Source organism: Lissotriton helveticus, chromosome 2_1, assembly GCF_964261635.1.
Source record: "Lissotriton helveticus chromosome 2_1, aLisHel1.1, whole genome shotgun sequence".
In the NCBI taxonomy this organism is placed as follows: domain Eukaryota; kingdom Metazoa; phylum Chordata; class Amphibia; order Caudata; family Salamandridae; genus Lissotriton; species Lissotriton helveticus.
In genome coordinates, this window is record NC_136059.1 from 1,790,061,020 (window position 1) to 1,790,083,629 (window position 22,610).

General features: G+C 45.7%; 1 protein-coding gene across 1 annotated transcript in view; it reads left to right on the forward strand.

Annotated features, from left to right (window-relative positions):
• ALPK1 (alpha kinase 1) overlaps positions 1-22,610 on the forward strand; it is a 314,892-nt gene that overhangs the window by 133,437 nt on the left and 158,845 nt on the right. The window contains exon 3 of the mRNA XM_078676727.1: positions 5,587-5,755. Within this exon, the coding sequence (XP_078532853.1) occupies positions 5,638-5,755 (118 nt within the window). The 5' untranslated portion in view covers positions 5,587-5,637. The remainder of the gene's footprint in view (positions 1-5,586; positions 5,756-22,610) is intronic.

A 22,610-nucleotide genomic window follows, 5' to 3' on the forward strand; every position in this document is an offset into this window, starting at 1 on the left:
TACTAATAAAGCAGTGTCGATCAAAGTGTTACCAATCAACCTGTTTGTAAACATAAAATCTGTATGAATATAGATATGTAGCCGCCCAAGTGGGCCATCATTATTCAGAGATAACTGAGAAACTGCGCTGCATGCAAATCAAGATCTATATTCATACAGATTTTATGTTTACAAACAGGTTGATTGGTAACACTTTGATCGACACTGCTTTATTAGTAGGCAAAACATCACTGTGAAATGCGGGCATAAAGTAATATTTGAACTGTAAATAGGGTGTACGACCATAGATTGTATATACTTACCATTAACTGTGACTAGGCCAAAATGGCGGAACAAGTTAGTAAGTGGTTCACTGATACTGATTTCACTGTGGTTTCGAGTCCCTTTTCTATGTTTATGTTTATCACGATATATTTAAATGTGTACACTGCGGAGCTTCCTTAGCGTGATCAAGCCGAAAGGTGAAACGCGTTGCGGTGCAGCATTACATTTTTGAATAAATTACCTGCAATCCTTGCAAGGTGTCTGTGGTATTTCTTCCGGAGTTGGGGAGTGCTGGACTTTGATATATATATATATATATATATATATATATATATATATATACCTTCCATGTACTTATGTATCTATATATATTTATTACTTTGCTTCTAATTCATCATATCCAATGCACTACCCTATATCTCACCCTATTTCTCTTGCAATATATCCTCTACCTCCACTCCGACTCATCTCAAGCCTTATTCTACTACTCTTTCCAATGCACTACCCTATTTCTCACCCTATGCCTCTATCAATAGATACTCTACCTCCACTGTCTCATTTATCCCAAAACCCATACCATTACTATTATCCCAAAAATAACCCTTTCTAGACTCTTCCCTCCTTGCACCATCTCATACCTCTTGTACTATTCAGATCTTCCAAACAAGCCTTTCTAAACCCTTCCCTCTGACTCTTCCCACACCACCTCCCCTTTACTCTTCCCAAACCCACTCCTACTGCTATGAACTCCAAAAAAAGAAGAACATTCTAGACTCTTCACTCTCCTATCACTATTCCTTCAATCCAAATAACAGATTAACATGTCCACCGCTCAAAAAGTAGTCTTTCCAACTGTAGTAGTAAAGCTTTAAAGCATAATATTGTACAGGAAGGCAAATACATTTTAAATATATGTAAATGCTTCTGCGAGACACAAAATGCAGGTCATGGTTGAACAGTCTTTAGACACTCAAGCTGAAGGAGTTCCTTGGCGTGGGTCAACATTTCCGCTTCACTACTTCCAAGTTGCTGTTTGAAATAGATGCCCTCGGACTTAGAACTGTCCAGTGGTTCTTTGCGAGAAGTACCCACCTTCACAAATTTCTTCGGTTTTCCAGTTTTCCTTGATGTTTGTGTTTATGTAGTGTATGTGTGTGTGTGTCTTGGTTGAAGTCGCATTCCTGTTTTTCTTGTCACTGTCCGTGAGGCCACGCCCACCCCCAAGCCTATTTAAGCACTGACTAATAGCGCGACATTAGGAAACTTTAGACCTCTGAGGCGGAAGCCGGAGGAGTTTTGCTCGATATTTTTTAAAATTTGTGAAGTGTGTTTAACTTGATTTTAATTACTGTGCACTTACCCTGAGCTCTTCTTGGGTACTCCCGCCTAGCAGCCACTCTGTCACACCCTACAAACAGCGGACCTTAGCGCTGTGTTGAGGGAAATATTCCACGGCCGCCATCGCTGCTGTCACGCTGGGACACGCCCACCCGTGAGGCCACGCCCACCCCCAAGCCTATTTAAGCGCTGACTAATAGCGCGACATTAGGAAACTTTAGACCTCTGAGGCGGAAGCCGGAGGTGTTTTGCTCGATATTTTTTAAAATTTGTGAAGTGTGTTTAACTTGATTTTAATTACTGTGCACCTACCCTGAGCTCTTCTTGGGTACTCCCGCCTAGCAGCCACTCTGTCACACCCTACAAACAGCGGACCTTAGCGCTGTGTTGAGGGAAATATTCCACGGCCGCCATCGCTGCTGTCACGCTGGGACACGCCCACCCGTGAGGCCACGCCCACCCCCCTCTTTACAAATGTGCTTTCCACGCAAGCACAGCGGACGAGCGCAGCGGGAGCGCCGTTTGCGCGCCGAAGGCGCGCCTAAGACAAGCCCGTCTGCGCCCGTCCGCGCCTGGCCCGTGCCTAGGGCCAGTCCCTCTGGCGAGCGGCCTGCTTCTGGTCGTACTTGCTGGACCAGATCCCAGCTCCTGCATTTAAAGCCTACAACTTGTCCGGCCACTTCGCGCTGCTGTCCCTGCCATCTGGAGGACGCCCCCTTCTACTGTCTACAATGTAATTTTACCCTTCCGCCATGGAGCCTACGCCCCTCTCCCTGCCTCAGCCTGCCCAAGCGCCTGATCCACCTTTTGACGCTGAAAGCAGGTCTGATTAACTGTTGTTCCCTTCCTCGTCATTCCAACGAGATCTGGGCGTCAATTGTATCAGACGCCTGGGATATTTTGTTTCTCACTGAGTCATGGCTCAGAGATACCTCTGACCCTGACATCCATCTAGCTACCCCGCCGGGTTATCTTTTAAAGGGTATCAATCGTGAAGGGGGCAAAATAGGAGGCGGTCTTTCCATTATCCTAAAATCCCATCTCAATTTGTCCATCACCAAACTGACGAATATCGGGATGATTGAAGCTATGTACTTCACTATTGCGGATACCGCGGCAGTAGTCCTGGCGGGTATTCTAGTCTACAACCCTCCTACCGCCTCGACTCTCTCTTTAACGGCATTAACCCACCTGATGGCTGATCTTTCCCTCAAGCACCAACATTTTATGGTGCTTGGAGATTTCAACCTCCACGTGGATAATTCTCTTTGCTCGAAAGCCAACTACTTGTTGGAAACGATGCAGAGTTTGAACCTGTCTCAATTAGTCAAGGGTCCAACACATACAGCTGGGCATACACTTGACCTTATCTTTGCCAATTTCTCGAATATTATAGTCCATCCTTCTCTCCCTCTTACCTGGTCAGATCACCATCTTGTCCCTTTTGACCTAGAGCTAAGTCCAAGACCCACACCTACTGTCCTTGGTAAAGAGCTGGGAAGAAAGTGGCATAAAGTTACCTGTACGACCTTAGATCCTTTATTTAACTATCAGCCGGACCCTTTGTCTAGTGACATTGATGAAAATGTTTTCAAACTTAATTCCGCGCTGCTCCTTGCCATTGATTCCATCGCCCCTCTCAAACCTATTACCTCCGCTAGAACACGCCCCTCTGCCCCTTGGTTCTCTCTGACCCTCCGTGAGGAAAAAAGCCGCTGCAAAATACTAGAACGCAAGTGGCGTCAGAATTATGAACCTGAATCCAAAGCAACTTACAAAACCGCTTTGAAAAAATTTCTTAAACAAAAAAAAGTTACCATGAGAGATTATTTCTCACTACAAATCTCCAACGCTAAGAACTCCTCCAAAACCCTTTTTAATATTGTCAAAGAATTTGTAAACTCTCCCGCCAGGGCTTCGCAGAACCCCTCTAGCCAGGCACTATGTGATGGACTGTCTGATTATTTTCTAGAGAAAATTGATCAAATTAGTACTTCGTTCCCTGCTGAGGAACCCTCCCCGGTCCCCCCTGTCATGGCCATGGAATCTGCTTCTTTACAGTCTTTTAACGAGCTGTCTCTCGAGACCGCACTCAGGTTATTCACCCAGTGCAGATCTGGCTCTCCTTCCGACCCTATCCCTGCCAAGGTCATGGGTGACCTGGCCCCTTCACTGGCTAGTCCCTTTCTTTCTATTTGGAATGCCTCCCTCTATCATGGCATATTCCCATCTGCTTGGAAGGAAGCTTTGTTGGTCCCCATTCTGAAAAAGCCTGATGCCGATCCTACAAAATTTAGCAATTATCGCCCCATCTCCCTCCTCCCCAAACCCGCAAAAATTCTGGAAAAGGCCGTGCAGCTGCAACTGACAGAATATCTAGAAATCAACTCTTTACTACACGATTCTCAATCCGGCTTTAGAGCGGGCTTCAGCACCAAAACTGCTCTCTTGGAAGTAGCTGAGACCATCCGTGAGTGTGTGGATAGGGGCGAGGAGGCCATGTTGGTCCTCCTCGACCTATCCACCGCTTTTGATACGGTTTCACATAAAATCCTACTAAACCGTCTAAGGCAGGTTGGAATTGGTGGCTCTGCATTAGCCTGGGTTGAGTCATTCCTTACTGGCAGAACTCAGAAGGTGGCGCTCAGACCTTTTAAATCAGAGGGTAAACCCCTGCTGTGTGGTGTTCCGCAGGGCTCTGCCCTGAGCCCTCTGTTTTTTAATGTCTATCTCGCACCCTTGGCTACAGTGGTGGAGTCTTGTGGGGTCAGAGTGGTCTCTTACGCTGACGATACTCAGCTGATATTCTCTTTTAGAGACCACTCTGACTCCACCTTTGCCAACTTCCGCCAATGTTTGGACAACATCTGTGCCTGGATGACCATCAACCACCTTAGGCTTAATACTGATAAGACAGAGGTCTTATTTTTTAACCAGAAAACTCCAATATCCCCCAGCCTAAGGTGGCCCACAGTGCTTAATCCCTCGCCCTCCCCTGTTCAATCAGCACGTAACCTTGGTTTTCAGTTTGATGATTCACTCTCTTGTAAAGCGCAAATTAACAAGGTCACCTCAGCTTGCTTCGCGAAACTTCGCATGATTAAAAAGATCTTTCCTTACCTCCCCTTAGACGCCCGTAGAACTATCACTCAGGTCCTCATCACTTCTCATTTAGACTACGCCAACAGCTTATACGCCGGTGCCCCTCAATACTTGATCGATCGTCTTCAGATCGTGCAGAATGCGGCAGTTAGACTGATTGGAAATATCAGTCTACCGTCAGTCGGTTGCTTTTTATTGCAAAGAGCTACACTGGCTCCCCATTGCAAGCCGCATTCAATTCAAGATTCTCACCCTCGCCTTTCGTGCTATCAACGGCCTAGGGCCAGGATACCTGAAAAATCGAGTGGTAATATCTCAATCAGTCAGAACATTGAGATCTAATAATCTACGTCTCTTGATTGTACCACGCTTTCGACGATCCAGAATGGGCGGCAGAGGGTTTAGCGTGATGACTGCTAAACTATGGAACTGCCTCCCACTTGACCTCAGGTTCTGCCCATCTGAATCCCTCTTCCGTAGTAAATTAAAAACGTGGCTGTTCTCCAGATCATGATTCTAGTCCTACAATCCGCCTGCTCCTCCTCTTTATTCTTGAGTTTCTGTTTTAGCGCCGGGACACCCCTCCTGGGGTAGCTGTGCGCTGTATAAGCTACTTAAATAAATAAATAAATAAATAATAAGAGCACTTGCATGTAGCTTGCCGCGATTTCACCCAATGTGCTAAAATCGTACCCAGAGCCTCATTGTAGTCTCGTTTGATTATGTTGTGTTGTTATTGTGGACCTGAACAACACTTTAGTTAATTATGCCACTCTTCTTCCTTACACCCTATGCTACCCTCTAGCAGCTCCTCACCTAGTGCAGCCTTCAAGCAGTATCATAATTGTATTTGTTGTGACTGGGTGATGTCTTCTCTCCTAGGTGATTTATTTCTGCTCTTCTGGATATTCAGCAAAGCTGGGAGCATCCATCATGAATAATCAAGACTTTGTAGCCATCCTTGAAGAGTGCAAGCGAGCCCTGAGCTTACTTCCATCAGAGGCGCCCGGCCAATCAGAGGAGGAGCAAGCAGAGTACAAGCGCCTTGAAGGTATGAGTCTGATGCAAACACAGCAGGCTGCGCTCTGCTTCCAACCACAGTCTCTTGGGCACACCACACTTTTCTGGTTTTGGCCCTACATGATAGTGGGATTCCTTGGGTTACACTGCTGCTGCGTAGATTATCAATCAAAATGGGAAACCCAACCTACCCTTGATGGCTTGGGCGAGTAATATTAGCAGGTTGTCTAAATTTGCTTGTCTCTGAATGTTTATATCAAAGAATAACATTCACAATTATTTCAACAAGTATTAATCTTACATATCTTTTGGTTATGTAATATTAATACATGTTGAAATAATTGTCAGTGAACATAAACGTTCAGATACAAGCAAATTTAGACAGCTTGTTCAGATTAAATTGACAAATTAGGTGAAATATTTACTGAAGTATATCCCTTGTAGGCACTTGAACCCGCTGTGTAGATTAGGCACACCTAGTTGCAGTTAGATGCTGTCAGTTATAATTTTAGGCCTCAGTACACAAGTGGCATATTGACATTTTAGCAGAAGGAGGAAAACAACGAAGAGTCGAACACAAACGCCTATGAGTTATGAAACAAGCATTTGCAAAACCAAGAGTCCTGGCCTTGGCAAGCCGATGCATTTGTTATTTTAAGGTCTCGCCTGAGCCAGCATGCGCTGGTCTGGAGATACTTTTAGTAAGGGTTTCAGAAAATGCTACCACTGTGGCCTGGAGCGCGTGCTTACGAGCAGAGGCGCCATATGGCTTTCCTCTCTCGCCATGGGTCATCAGCTTTCAAGATACGAGAGCTTTCTTTCACATTCCTGAAGCCGATAGCTTCCTTGTTATTTGCGTTACTAAGCAATCCTGGGCGGAGCCAACTGTTAAAGTAAATGAATCCGGTTATTCGTGTTTACATGCATCTCCTGAGAAACGCGGCGGAACTTTCAAACATCTCCGTGGTTTGAAAGTTTCGCCGCATTTTTCAGGAGATGCTTGTAATCAGCTTTCAAGATAGGAGAGCTCTCTTTCACATTCCTGAAGTCGAGAGCTTCCTTTTCATTTGCCTATATATCCCTACCCCTCTTCTACCCTTCTACTTCTACTCTACCTCTCTTCTATCCCTCTACCTCTCTTCTATCCCTCTACCTCTCTTCTACCCCTCTACCTCTCTTCTAATCTTCTACCTCTCTTCTACTCTTCTACCTCTCTTCTACTCTTCTACCTCTGTTCTGCTCTTCTACCTCTCTTCTACTCTTCTACCCCTCTACCCCTCTACCTCTCTTCTACTCTTCTACCCCTCTACTACCCCTCTTCTACCCCTCTACCCCTCTTCTACCCCTCTACCCCTCTACAACCCCTCTACCCCTCTTCTACCCCTCTACACCTCTACACCTCTACACCTCTACTACCCCTCTATATCCCCTCTACCCTACTACTCTTCCACCCCTCTATTAACCCTCTACCGCCTCTCTATCTCTCTTCTACCCCTCTACCTCTACTCTACCTCTCTTCTACCCCTCTACCTCTCTTCTTCCCCTCTTCCTCTCTTCTATCCCTCTACCTCGCTTCTACCCCTCTACCTCTCTTATACCCCTCTACCCCCTTCAACCCCTATTCTACCCCTCTAATCCTCTTCTACCCATGTTCTACCCCTCTTCTACCCTTCTACCCCCTTCTAGCCCTCTACTACCCTTAACCCCTCGTCTACCCAACTACTACCCCTCTACCCCTCTACTCCTCTACACCTCTTCTACCCCTCTGCTACCATTCTACCCTACTACCCCTCTACTACCCTTCGAACGCTCTAATACCCTTCTATTACCCCTCCACATCCCCTCTACCTCTCTACTACCCCTCTACCCCTCTACTACCCCTCTACCCCTCTTCTACCCCTCTACGCCTCTTCTACCCCTCTACCCCTCTTCTACACCTCTACCACCCCTCTACCCCTCTACTCTTCTATCCCTTTTCTACCCCTCTACCCCTCTTCTACCCCTCTTCTACCCCTCTTCTTCCCCTCTACTATCCCTCTACTACCCACTACTACCCCTCTACTACCCTTCTACTACCCCTCTACTACCCACTACTACCCTTCTACTACCCCTCTTCTACCCCTTTCTACCCCTCTTCTACCCCTCTTCTACCCCTCTAATACCTCTCTACTTCTCTTCTACCCCTTTACCTCTGCACTACCTCTCTTCTACCCCTGTACCTCTCTTCTACCCCTGTACCTCTACTCTACCTCTTTTCTACCCTGTACCTCTCTTTTACCCCTCTGCATCTCTTCAACCCCTCTACCTTGCTTCTACCCCTCTACCTCTCTTCTACTCCTCTACCTCTCTTGTACCCCTCTACCTCTTGTGTACCCCTCTATCTCTACACTGCCATTCTTCTACCCTCTACCTCTCTTCTACCCCTCAACCTCTACTCTACCTCTCTTCTACCCCTCTACATCTCTTCTACCCCTCTATTTCTACTCTACCTCTCCTACCCCTCTACCTCTACTCTACCTCTACTCTACCTCTCTTCTACCCCTCTCTTCTACCCCTCTACCTCTACTCTATCTCTCTTCTACCCCTCTACCTCTCGTCTACCCTTCTATCTCTACTCTACCTCTCTTCTACCCCTCTACCTCTCTTCTACCCCTCTACCTCTCTTCTACCCCTCTGCCCCCTTCTACCCCTCAACCCCTTTACTTCCCCTCTCCCCCTCTACTACCCCCCTATCTCTGTTCTACCCCTCTACCTCTCTTCTACCCCTTTACCTCTCTTCTACCCCTCTACCTCTACTCTACCTCTCTTCTACCCCTCTACCTCTCTTCTACCCCTCTACCCCTCTTCTACCCCTCTTCCCCTCTTCTACCCCTCTACCTCTCTTCTACACCTCTTCCCCTCTTCTACCCCTCTACTACCCCTCTACCCCTCTACTACCCCTCTTCTGCCCCTCTACCCCTCTTCTACCCCTCTACCCCTCTTCTACCCCACTACTACCCTTCTACCCTTCTACATCTCTACACCTCTACCCCTCTTCTACCCCTCTACTACTCCTCTACTACCCCTCTACCCTACTACCCCTCTACCCCTCTTCTACCCCTCTTCTACCCCTGTACCTCTCTTTTACCCCTGTACCTCTCTTCAACCCCTCTACCTTTCTTCTACCCCTGTACCTCTCTTCTACCCCTCCACCTCTACTCTACCTCTCTTGTACCCCTCTGCCTCTCTTGTACCCCTCTATCTCTACACTACCATTCTTCTACCCCTCTACCTCTCCTCTACCCCTCTACCTCTACTCTACCTCTCTTCTACCCCTCTACCTCTCGTCTACCCCTCTACCTCTACTCTACCTCTCTTCTACCCCTCTACCTCTATTCTACCTCTACTCTACCCCTCTTCTACCCCATTACCTCTCTTCTACCCCTCTACCTCTACTCTACCTCTCTTCTACCCCTCTACCTCTACTCTACCTCTCTTCTACCCCACTACCTCTCATCTACCCCTCTTCTACTCCTCAACCCCTCTACTACCCCTCTACTACCTCTCTTCTACCCCTCCACCTCTGTTCTACCCCTCTACCTCTCTTCTACCCCTCTACCTCTATTCTACCTCTCTTCTATCCCTCTACCTCTCTTCTAGCCCTCTACCTCTCTTCTACCCCTCTACCTCTACTCTACCTCTCTTCTACCCCTGTACCTCTCTTCTACCCCTCTACCTTTCTTCTACCACTCTACCTCTCTTCTACCCCTCTACCTCTACTCTACCTCTCTTGTACCCCTCTACCTCTCTTCTACCCCTCCATCTCTACACTACTATTCTTCTACCCCTCTACATCCCTTCTACCCCCTACCTCCACTCTACCTCTGTTCTACCCCTCTACCTCTGTTCTACCCCTCTACCTCTGTTCTACCCCTCTACCTCTCTTCTACCCCTATACCTCTACTCTACCTCTCTTCTACCCCTCTACCTCTCTTCTACCCCTCTACCCCTCTTCTACCCCTCTACTACCCCTCAACTCCTCTACTAACCCTCAACCCCTCTACCCCTCTACTACATCTCTACCTCTGTTCTACCCCTCTACCTCTCTTCTACCCCTCTACCTCTACTCTAGCTCTCTTCTACCCCTCTACCTCTCCTCTACCCCTCGACCTCTACTCTACCTCTCTTCTACCCCTCTATCTCTCTTCTACCCCTCTACCTCTCTTCTACCCCTCCACCCCTCTACCCCTCTTCTACCCTTCTTCTATCCCGCTTCTACACACTGTAGCTAGCAAAGACACTATGTCACGGCAGCATCACTCAGCGCCACCATAGCATCACTCAGCGCCACCACAGCATCACTCAGCGCCACCACAGCATCACTCTGCACCACCACAGCATCACTCTGCACTACCACAGCAACACCAAGCGTCACCACAGCATCACTTAGCCCTACCACAGCATCACTCAGCCCTACCACAGCATCACTCAGCCCTACCACAGCATCACTCAGCCCTACCACAGCATCACTCAGCGCCACCACAGTATCACTCAGCGCCACCACAGTATCACTCAGCGCCACCGCAGCATCTCTCAGGGCCACCGCAGCATCACTCAACACCACTACAGCATTACTCAGCACCACCACAGCATCACTCAGCACCACCACAGCATCACTCAGGGCCACGACAATATCATTCAGCGCCACCACAGCATCAGTCAACACCACCACAGCATCACTCAGCACCACCACCACATCAGTCAGCATCACCACAGCATCACTCAGCACAGCCACAGCATCACTCAGCACCACCACAGCATCACTCAGCACCACCACAGCATCACTCAGCACCACCACAGCATCACTCAGCACAACCACAGCATCACTCAGCGCCAGCACAGAATCACTCAGGATCAGCACATCATCACTCAGGACCAGCACAGCATCACTCAGGGCCAGCACAGCATCACTCAGCGCCACCAAAGCATCACTCAGCGCCACCACAGCATCCCTCAGCGCCACCACAGCATCCCTCAGCGCCACCACAGCATCACTCAGGGCCACCACAGCATCCCTCAGGGCCACCACAGCATCACTCAGGGCCACCACAGCATCAGTCAGGGCCACCACAGCATCACTCAGGGCCACCACAGCATCACTCAGGGCCACCACAGCATCACTCAGCGCCACCACCGCATCACTCAGCGCCAACACAGCATCCCTCAGCGCCACCACAGCATCACTCAGGGCCACCACAGCATCACTCAGGGCCACCACAGCATCAGTCAGGGCCACCACAGCATCACTCAGGGCCACCACAGCATCACTCAGCGCCACCACAGCATCACTCAGCGCCAACACAGCATCACTCAGCGCCAACACAGCATCACTCAAGGCCACCACAGCATCACTCAGCACCACCACAGCATCACTCAACACCACCACAGCATCACTCAGGGCTACCACAGCACCACTCAGGGTCAACACAGCATCACTCAGCATCAGCACAGCATCACCACAGCATGACTCAGGGCTACCACAGCATCTCTCAGCACCAACACAGCATCACTCAATACCACCACAGCATCACTCAGGGCCACCACTGCATCAATCAGGGCCACCACAGCATCCCTTATCACAAACACAACATCACTCAGCACCACCACAGCATCACTCAGCACCACCAAAGCATCACTCACGGCCAACACAGCATCACTCAGCACCACCACAGCATCACTCAGCACCACCACAGCATCACTCAACACCACCGCAACATCACTCAACACCACATCAGTATCACTCAGCATCACCTTTGCAATAGTACACCACCAAATCATCATCACTCAGCAAGTCCTAAGTATCGTCTCAGCACCAGTCAACACCACCACCACTACCACCTCAACATCTCTCAACACCACCTCAGCCTGCTCTCGGAATCTGCCATCTGTTGATTCTCCCCTAGCGTCTGGCCGCTGCTAGTGTTATAATACAGGTTCTAGTTCACAACCTCCAATTGTTTATGCCCCCTCAAAATAAAACGTTAACAAACAACCATTGGAATAGGCAAAAACAAGTTGCCAGCATTGCAAGAAAAAAAGAAAAATGAGGACATTTTTAATTGTACACACGTTTTTTAATATGCTCGTTCTGCTGGACATAATGCCTTCTTGGTCATATATAAGCTAACAAAAATGCTTCCGGAACTTTTTTATTACAACTCTTTACCATGCTGCACAGCAGCCACACTTCTCTACAGCACAGCTTAAACACATTGGCAAAGTCAATAGCTCTGCCTAAACACTTATAAAGCCCCAAAGGCTAGACCTATTGGCTATGCCAATGCTTGTTTTTATTGAGATCATATGCCTCCTAAATAGAAAGAAGATAAAAAACATGAAAGCAATTTAATGTCATGACCGTATGCTTGCAGTAAAAAATTAAAATTAAAAAATAGCTATTGCAAAGATTTTTAATTGAACAGTACACTTGGCGCGCTTCCCAACAGACAGGTGTACTGAGAAGAGGTATAGAAAAACACCCGAGTGACAGTATATGCTTTTGTGGTCCTGTTTTTTAATATTCAAATTAATCTCGGCTCAAGTATTGGTCCAAAGTGCAAAATCAAATAAACATTGCCTTCTTGAGCACCAGATTGAATATCTTGGCCCACATTAGATATCCGTCAACACAATAAAATGCCTTGGAGAGGTCTACCAGAGTGCAATGAATTGGTGGAGCATCATGTTTAAGCCCATGGCTTGCCCTATGGGCTAACACCGTTGAGTCTTGAAGGGCTGAGTGCTATTTCGTGAAACCTATAGGTTGATGGTCGACACAGAAGGCGTAGCTTGAAAAAAATACTAAAAATTGAGTTTTGTGGAGTGCAGGCTTTCAGTGGGTGCCTAACCAGAGAAGAGGCACCCTATTCATTGATATAGATATTTAGTATGAGGAAAGGCGGATAGAAGTAATAAAGGTTACCAGTAAGTAATCCAGTCATAAGGTGATTATAATCACTGTGGCAGAATGAGAGAGTGTGGATGTGTCATCCTCCATTCGTTAATCTGAGACCAGAGGTTAAGCCAACATTTTTGTGATTAGAGCAGTTATGATTGTGTAGTCTAGTTCGCTTTTCTTTCCCACCATCATCTTAGGCCAATAGAAGTCTTTTAAAAGGTGATGGACTAATTTCCTGCAAGGACACTACTTTATTTGCAAAAATATTGATGGCCCATTCATATGAAAGGTTTCCCAAGAGGTGTACAGTGCACATTGTGCTAAAGTCTGTTTTATTGTGTTTTACACTTCATTTAAATGAGAATACGTACACACAAATGTGTCTGTTTATGAATCGCGTTTTTGGAATGGTATTGTTTCCAGATGGGTTATTTAGAATGGACTTTATCACAGAGGACTGTGTCTCCTAGTATCACTTTCAGTTTCTTGTTGCTTTGGGTTAAGCCTCTAGCGATAAAAAGAAATGAATCACTTTAGTTCCAGATAAGGTAAATTTGCAGATACCCATAATCAGGAAATTAGACATGGCTCATCAGGTGAGCTTCTTCAGGAAGTGGAGGAGATGAAACCGATGTCACCGCTTCCTCTTATCTGAAAGAGGCTGCGTGAAAGAAGCAAAATGCCGCCTGGGCTCGGTGTGCAATAATTGTAGTAGTAGGAACAATAACATTATTGAGAACTGTGTGTGTTCGGCTTGGGGCGCTGGATTATCCTGAGCTGCAGAACCTGTTTCTCATTGGTGGTGCCGGTAATAGCAGCAAAAGCGTTCAGAATGGACTTAAAGAGTCGCGGAATGTGAATGGTGGCAGTCTAGTGGCATAAGGCATAGTTCTGCCTCACCCCCTCTGCTTTCCACATCCCGCACACTGTGGAGCTTTTCCGGCACACTGACAGGAACAGACTGCCAAATGTTAACTTCGTTAGTCAGTGTGTGCACATTTGGTATTATTGCTAAACTTAGTGCCCAGCCTGAACACATGACATTTAAAGACATGTTTGAAAGTTCAAAATGTAAAGGAAATTGTCAAATACAGAGAATAGACTTGTTTTTATTAATTGATTTAGTGCAGTGCTGAGGTTGTTTTAAAGCGCTTTGTAGGAAGGTTTTACAATAAGCTGGTTTAAGAGCTGCGATAAAACTGCATAAAAGAAATGCAGAATCTGATTGTTATTTGCAGGACCCGCTGGAAGCCCTTGGGAACAAGAACACCTTTGTAAGCATCCTGAATTTAAGGAAAATGATTTCGGAGTCGAGAGATACAGCAAGAACATTCCAAACATAAATGCATTTATTTGTTTTTGTTCTAACGTTTTGTATTTCGCTTGGATTGACAGGACGGCAGTTTAGTGTAGAGGATGAAGGTGAGTGCAGTGTGCTTTTCCTAGCAATGGTAGTAGAATTGCAGGTGCCCCCTTTTTAGGTCGTGCTTCGGCGGCAACGTGCATGCTGTAGTAGAGTATGGAAGAGGAGCCACGTCCACTCTCCTCCCATCATTTTCATTGGCTTGTGTCATTGTCTTTCGTAAATACTGCATTCGGATTCGTTAATAGGCTTGTTAGTCTCTCCTTAGTATGGCCTTGTCTTCTTTTGTACCCTCCCATGGCGACTGGCCCTTTTACTTCAGTTGTTACACGAGCCCTGTTATTTAGTCTGCAAGCATTATTTACTTTATTGAGTTTCTCTTACTGGAGGCCGGACATACGCTGCTTAAGCAAAACCGCTTGTGTTTCTCTAAGCAGCACTGCTGCCCCGTAACACGGCGACTGCTTTCAATCACTTTTACCTGGCATTATCTTGTGCCGGTTTCAATCCTCCTCCCACCCGCAGGTAAAATGGATTGAGAAATGATTAACAAATTAAATCATGTGAATTCCAGGTAGCACATAATCGTGTGCTAATGGGCTGAAGCTGACAACAGCACATCTGTGTTACATGTCATCTGAACTAAAGCCACCTGACGGGTTGTTTTCAAAAGTTTTATTAACAACACCACCACCACCAATACCACCACCACCACTACCATCATCAGTACCACCACCACCACCACCAATACCACCACCACCATCAATACTTCCACCTCCACCACCACGAATACCAACACCACCAACACCAATACCACCACCACCACCACCACCACCACCAATGCATCCAATACCACCACCAATAATACCACCGCCACAATACCACCACCACCGTCAATACCACCACCACCACCAACACCACCAACATCGACACCACCAATAAGACTACCACCACCAATACCACCACCACCAATACCACAAACGCCACTGGTACCACATCCAATACCAATACCACCACCAAAACCACCACCACAAATACCACCACCACCACTGCCACCAATACCGCCACCAATACCACCAATAATACCACTGCCACCACTAATACCACCACCATCAATATCACCAATGCCATCGCTACCACCAATATCACCACCCCCAATACCACTACCACCACCAATACCACCACCACCACCACTACCACCACCAATACACCACCAATACCACCACCAATATCATCACCAATACCACCCCCAATAAAACCACCATCACCAATGCCATCACCAATACCATCACCACCACCAATACCACCACCACCACTAATATCACCACCACCAATACCACCACAACCACCACCAATGCCACCACCAATACCATCACAAATACCACCACCACCAATACTACTACCACCACCAATACCAATACCACCACCACCAATACCAACACCAATACCACCACCAATACCATCAATACCATCACCAATACTACCACCATCAATACCACCACCACCAATACCAATACCACCACCACCAATACTGCCACCACTAATACCACCACCAATACCAGTACCACCACCACCACCAATACCACCACCAACAATATCACCACCACCAATACCACCACCACCACCACCACCAGTGTTGCTTTTCACCTTTCATTTGTTAAAAGCTAACCGCTTTCTCTCAATTTCTGCTTTTTCTTATTAATTATATATGTACACTTCTCTGGCTACACAGTAACCTATGACCCTGATGAGTAAGAGGAATGTGCTAAGTAGGATACTACCGCAGATGAATAGAGACATAAAGAAAACAGTATTACAAGAGACGTGAAGTAGAGGAGAAGGGGTAGATAAAGAAATGAGGTAGAAAGATGTTTGAGTTAGAGAAAGAAGCAAAGTAAATACTCGAAGGGGTGAGATAGAGAGAGAAATAAAGTAGAAAAAGAGGTGAATTAGAGTTAAACGCAGCAAGAGGTAGGTAGACGGAGAGAGTTGATAAAAAATAAAGATCTACAAAGTAGAGGAGAGGAACATTAGAAGAGGTAGAGAAAAATGAGTCAGGTAAAGAGAGTAGTATGAAAAGAGAAAGGTAGAGGAGGAAGGGTAGAAAGAGAAACGGAGTGTGCATTGAAAAGAGAATGTGAGAGACGTGAAATAGAGAAAGAGGGGTGAGGTATGTGTAGAGATGAGCGAGTTGTGAGAGGAAGCAATGGTGAGGTGAAGAGAACTCTAAAAAGAGGTTGCAAGAGATAGTTGAGGTGGAGGGGGTGAGTTGAAATGAGGAGGCCCAGAGTGAGATAGGTGTTTGTGTGTGAGAAAGAGTAAAAGGAGCTGATGATAGATAAAAGGGGTTAGAGGTAGAGAAATAGATGTAGCCAGAAAGTAGCACAACATTTAAGTGAAGCAAAGGGAACAGCGGTAGAACGAGAGAAAGGGGAGGTGAGGTATTGACCTAATGGTGAGGTAAATTGAGAAGTTAGGTAGTGAGAGAGGGAGCAGCGGTTTAGAGAGAAGTAAGAGAGGGAGAGAGATGTGAGGTAGAGAGATAAATGCAATATAGTGATGAGGGGGAGTGGTGAGGTAGAGAAGGGCTGAGAGAAAAGTAAGGTAGTAGAGGTATGGGGCCATATGTAGGAAGCCTAATTGCGCTCGCAAATGCTGAAATTCGCAGAATTTCAGCATTTGTGATCGCAATTAGGGTAGTGTGCTATGTAGCACACAAAAACCCACATGCAAAATAAGAAATCGCAAAATTTGCGATTCCTTATTTTGCAATTGCATTTAAGGAATCGCAAATTGCAATTCCTTAAATGCAATGTAGGAAGCACCTAAATTGTGCGAATTTTGGCTTAAGGAATAGCAAAGTACCACCAACTTCAGGTTGGTGGTAATTTGCGATTTCTTTAAAAAATGCACTTTTTGGCATTTTTCAAAGTGCCATGTGGGTCACATACCTGCCCTTAGAGCATGTATGTGGGCCACATGCGCACACATGTTAATTACAGGGGTGCAAAAGGGTGTCCTGTTGACACCCTTGCAACCCTGAAATTGCATTCTCAATTTGAGATTCTCTAATTGAGAATCGCAAATTGAGAATGTCTTCCCATTAATGCATATGGATGTATGACGTTATAACGCATACTATTACTCCGCAGACCATTACAACGCGACTTTTACTCCGCATACCGTTACAACGCATAGCGCCTTGGGGCGCTGGATAGTGGTAAGTATAATTTACTATTCTAACTCCAGTCCCCGTGGACCCTAGGGAAGGTGTTGGATAGTAAATTATACTTATTCCCTATCCTAGAGCGCCCCCCAGCGCAATGCGTTGTAATGGTATGCGGAGTAAAAGTCGCGTTGTAATGGTAGTGCGGAGTAAAAGATCCGTTGTAACGGGTGTATACCATGCATATGGGCCTTCTAGCCCATAGGAATGAATGAGAAGGTATTCCTTATTTGCGAGTCTCGATTTGCGATTCGCAAATAAGGAGTAATTGGGATTCGCAAAAAAATTTGCTAATCCTACCTACATTTCGTTTTGCGATTCTCTAATTGCGATTCCCAAAAAATCGCAATTTGAGAATCGCAAAACAAAAATTACCTACATATGGCCCCTGGAGAGCTAAAGGGGGAGGTAAGTACAGAGAATATGTGTGAGAAGTGAAGTACATGGGGGAGATATACAGGCAGGTCAGACTGAGGAAGAGCAGTGAGTTACAGCAAGTGGGATGAGGACACGAGAAATGAGGAAGAGAAGATGGAGAGTGATAGATATAGATGTATGTTCGGAGTGTTGGAGAGAAGCAAGGTCATGAGAGAGAGGTAGAGGAGGTTGAAGTCGAATGAGGTGTATTAGATGTATTGAGAGAGAGAGCGATGAGGTACACAAAGGCTAGGTAGAGAAAACTGAACTGGAAAGACAGAGAGAAAGAAGGAATATAGAGTAGAAGAGCGGGAGTGTGGTTAAGGTGGAAGAGGAGGCATGAAATAAGGTGAGAGAAATGTCACAGAAAGATTATTTTTTAATTTCATTGCCACCAACTGTTTGAGTGATTGAGGGTTAAGGGTGGGCAAGAAGAGGAAGGTTATTGTTTTTCAGAGCAGCAAGTATTGCACAAGTGGTAGGACACTCAGAAAAGCCATATTCATTAAAATGGCCTGCTGCTACCCACTACCTTTGCACTGGCACACAGAAAGGCTATCTAGAACCCAGCATAACCTTTTCACCATGGAGCTGTCTGGCATTGGAAGTATATTCTTCCAGTACAGAATCCTATGCCAAGACAATTCTAAAACATAGTACACATCATATGTGTTCTGCACCATGCAGCATACTTGCCATGTATGGAATGTTTGGAGGAATTACATAATTTCTTAATGTTAGTGCCTGCTTCAAGGAGGTGCTATTTATTTTTTTAAGCAAATCTTAGCCTGGCTACCTGGTAGATTGGGCTTTGGGTCACAGAGTACCGGTGCTTACGCTGCTCTGCCCAATACACGCAAGTACCACTTCCTTGACACAAAGTGCACAAAGGAGCACAAAGTGCTATTTACTCTTAGAAAAGTGCCCTATTCCAGAGTGAAATAATTTTTGTGCTGGAAAATAAATACCTTTGTAAGAGGTTGGGCTGCTTTTTGTCACTTTGTGTGAATTTGCCCTGGCTCAAATATTAGTAAATCTGTCCCTAAGTTCCTGTTAAGCCTGCTCGGCTATCAAATTAGCATGCTCGGTTGTCAAATTTCAACATTCCCAGTGTGGGCAGTGTAATGACCTACTTCTCTGTATGTTTTGGTGCTTCTGTCAGTCACCAGGTCATTACTTAGCACATCCTTTCTCAGGTTCCAGAAAGACACCACATTTCACAATACTTAACCAAGAAAGGAATAAACACTGACAACATATAAGACCATTGCCGAGGAGCTCGCAAATAACAACAAGTCACAACACCTCCCCATCTGAGAGGGTACGGAGCAAGTCACAACACCTCCCCATCTGAGAGGGTACACAGCAAGTCACAACACCTCTCCATCTGAGAGGGTACACAGCGCATGCTCCTCCTAGCAATGTATTGGATAGAATAACTAGAATTTAAACATCCCTGATGGGAGTCGATTTCCCTTCCGTATCAATAATTACCCATTAGAGGGGAATCGCCAATCCCTCTGTAAGTACTTGGTAAAAAAGAGTCCCGACCTTCCCTCACAAGGAATACAAACAAATGATATGCTCTAGGGTTTCTTTATTACATGATAATAGAATGACAAAAGAAAGAAATAACTAAATATCACAGTGAACATTTATAGCAATCACCAGCACATACATATACATAGAACCTGAAAATAAAAGCATAGTTAGATACAATAAGTATACCTGGAACACCTCACCATAATCTTAGGCATCTTGTCATCTGAAGAAGGGTCCGTCTCTCTTCCCCTCTCTGGTTGGGCCAGGACTCTCTGTTGCACAAACATGTCTGCACGTCTGCACCGTGATGTATCACCAGACCGCCAAACCACCAGACCAGCATCTCAGCATGTCTCCCTCTCTCGGACCCCCTTTCTCTAATATATAATTCTATCCTCTATCGAAGCTTCTGGAAGAACCTGCCTACCTTTCTCACAAGATTCCTGTACCTTTCCACACCAGGCACCCAACAGCACTTGGCCAAGCGTTTTGTTATGACGCCAATGCGAAGAAGGCACATTCCTCTTGATAAGAACTGGTCTGCTCTCGTTCACTGCTGGTGAACAACACATGTAATCTCAATATAGCCTCTCACCTACAGAGGCTCGGAAGATGGCTGCAGTTTAGAATATGGAGTTGCTCAAGCATAGGCCTCTACTACTTGGAAAGGCAGAATGATATTAGACCGCGTCAAAGCCAATAGGCTAAAGTCATAATTCACCTAACTCAAATAACACTATGATCCACTATGGAGCACATGTGTGCACCATCACCAACAACACTGCACCTTGACATCCCATACCTTCTATTCTTTGGCAGGATTATTCTAATGCAAGACCATCCTACATTAAGGTTAAAGTAACATAGCACACTAAAGTCAGTACACAATGGTGGTGATCAAGGGTCATCACAGAGTATCAGACCACTAAAGTGGCTCATTCACTACAGGTAGCTACCAAAGAGCACTCTATTCAGACCCTAAACATCAGCGCCTTACAGGTACCATGGCCCATACGGTAGCAATGTGTCATCAAGTCACTAAGAAACTAGGCTGGCACAAGAGAATAGCATAAGTGAACCCTTTGTGGGAAGCAGAGCAACTGGGCACACTGAGTAAATGCCCCAGGTTCGATGGGTGGGACACAATCGGCATCTCGTCAGTTGGTGATCTGTGGAAAAGGAATGGGGTGATCTCATTTACGGGGCTACAAGCAGAGTACCAGCTGGGAGGTTCAGAAGCCTTTAGGTACATACAAATAAATCACCCCATAAAATCTGCTCTCCCTAGTGGGGAGGCCTTTGCCCAAGGCATCCCCACTAGAGGACAGTCTCCTAACGGAACCTATGACTCGTAAAGCAATATCTTTGACTTACCGGAAACTGGTAAATAATAGACCGGATCCACTAGTGCATCTTAGACAACAATGAGAGGCAGATGTTGGGAGTCTAGAAATTTATTTTTGGCAGGATGCTCTTTCTTACCCATGAGAAGTAGCTATTCCAATGAGACTGAGATTAATCCAACTAAATATCCTACACAGGACATACCTTTCAGAGGGGATACTCGTCAAGATGGGGCGAAGGACAGACTCGAAATGCCACAGGTGTTGTACCCAGGAAGGAACATTCTTTCATATGCTCTGGGAGTGCCCTGTAATTCAACCATACTGGGAGGGAATCTTAACCAAATTGAAAGAGGTTGGTGGGAAAGATATCTCCAGCTCCCCACGACTCTGCTTGCTTAACATATGGGAGGCCACTGACTTAACCCACACTGAGCAAGTCTGGGTCTCACTAGGGCTGGCCCTAGCTAAAAGGAACATTGCACAGAAATGGGGAGTAGGGGACAAGCCAACGTTAGGGAAATGGGAGAAAGACTTGGATAGATCAATGATTGCAGAGAAAGAGGTATTCAAAAACAGAGGTTGCCCGAAGAAATGGGTCAAAAAATTGGCTAAATGGAATATGTCTAGGGGTGGAATCTGTATCTCCCCCCACTGATGAACTACAAAGAGAGAGGGATGGGATCAATCAACTGCAGTTGTGATGGGGAACAAATGCATGTGACAAGCTGCATATGGGACTAAGAGATAATTAATGTAAGGTGTATGATTGGCACAACCTGAGGACTAACTTCCAACCTGTAGTAATGCTACGATTCTTTAAAATAAAAAAGTAAAAAAATAAAATAAATCAACTTTCCCATTTACTTTACCAGGGGTCCCAAGGAGGATGGGGCCTCTGGGCAATTACCCACTTTGCCCATGACTTTAAAAGTCTGGTGGGATTCAAAGACAAGAGGCACAATTCAGGGCTGAACCAAAATAGCATCATAGAGGTCAACTGCTGGATAACGACTAGCAGGAGGGTGTGGAGCTTCTGCACATGAAACAGGGTTGTTGTCGTACCATCAAACACACTGATGACCATGAAGTGACTACAGCCTGGACAGTGATGCATATGGATGACCTTAGGATAGAGTCAGCAACTAATGACCAGCAGGGGGGAAAGGTTGTGAGGTGAGGGTTAAGCAGGAAGTCTGCTATATTGGTCCATGAAGAACAGTAGCATTTCTATAGGAAACTATGTACCTCAATTAAAAACATTTAAGAAATCGTATATTGCAACAAGTAATGAAACAAAATTCATGATTTCTTAAATGGAATGTACTAAAATGTATTCAGTGGAAGTGGACTTAATGTGTGCACCAACTTCTATTGAATGCATTGATATTTTGCAAACTGACCTTTACACTAATAAGTCGGTTCACAAGATACCGAATCGTAGCTGGTTGCAATTCGGCCTACCTCATTAATATTCATGAGGTAGGTCGCAGACTGGGTCCCTCTATGATTGGATACATTCACATGCATGATGGCCTGCTGAGTCAGCAAACCACGAAGACTGTGATTGCTTATAAATAAAGCAATGAATTTTTTAAGGCATCTCATTTACCTTAAAGTAAAACGGAGTTCATTTGTAAAAAAAAATGAAAAATTACAACAACCTTTATTTAGAAGAAAGTAGCGGTCCAACAGACCACTGCCTACTCCAGAAAAACGTTTGTGTCGATATTGACAAAGTGGAAGGGGTCTCTTGGGGACCTCTTTCCATTTGCAAATAGCTTATCAGCCTCTTTGAAGAGGTAGTAAAATACTGATACTTTTCGCTTCACACTGGATTATCCGGAGGACCTAGGAACACCTGACGACTCATCTTTATTAAAAAAATGAATGTGATACAAAACACTGTCGTGTATCAGAAAAACTGAAAAAAATTGAGAACAATGTAAACCAATTCATTTAGCCTTGAGAACGCCCTGGCGCTACCTGCCACATAGGGTGAAACACGTGTCGGCTGTCTTTCCTCTTTGTTTAATAAATAAAATTTCGATAAACCTA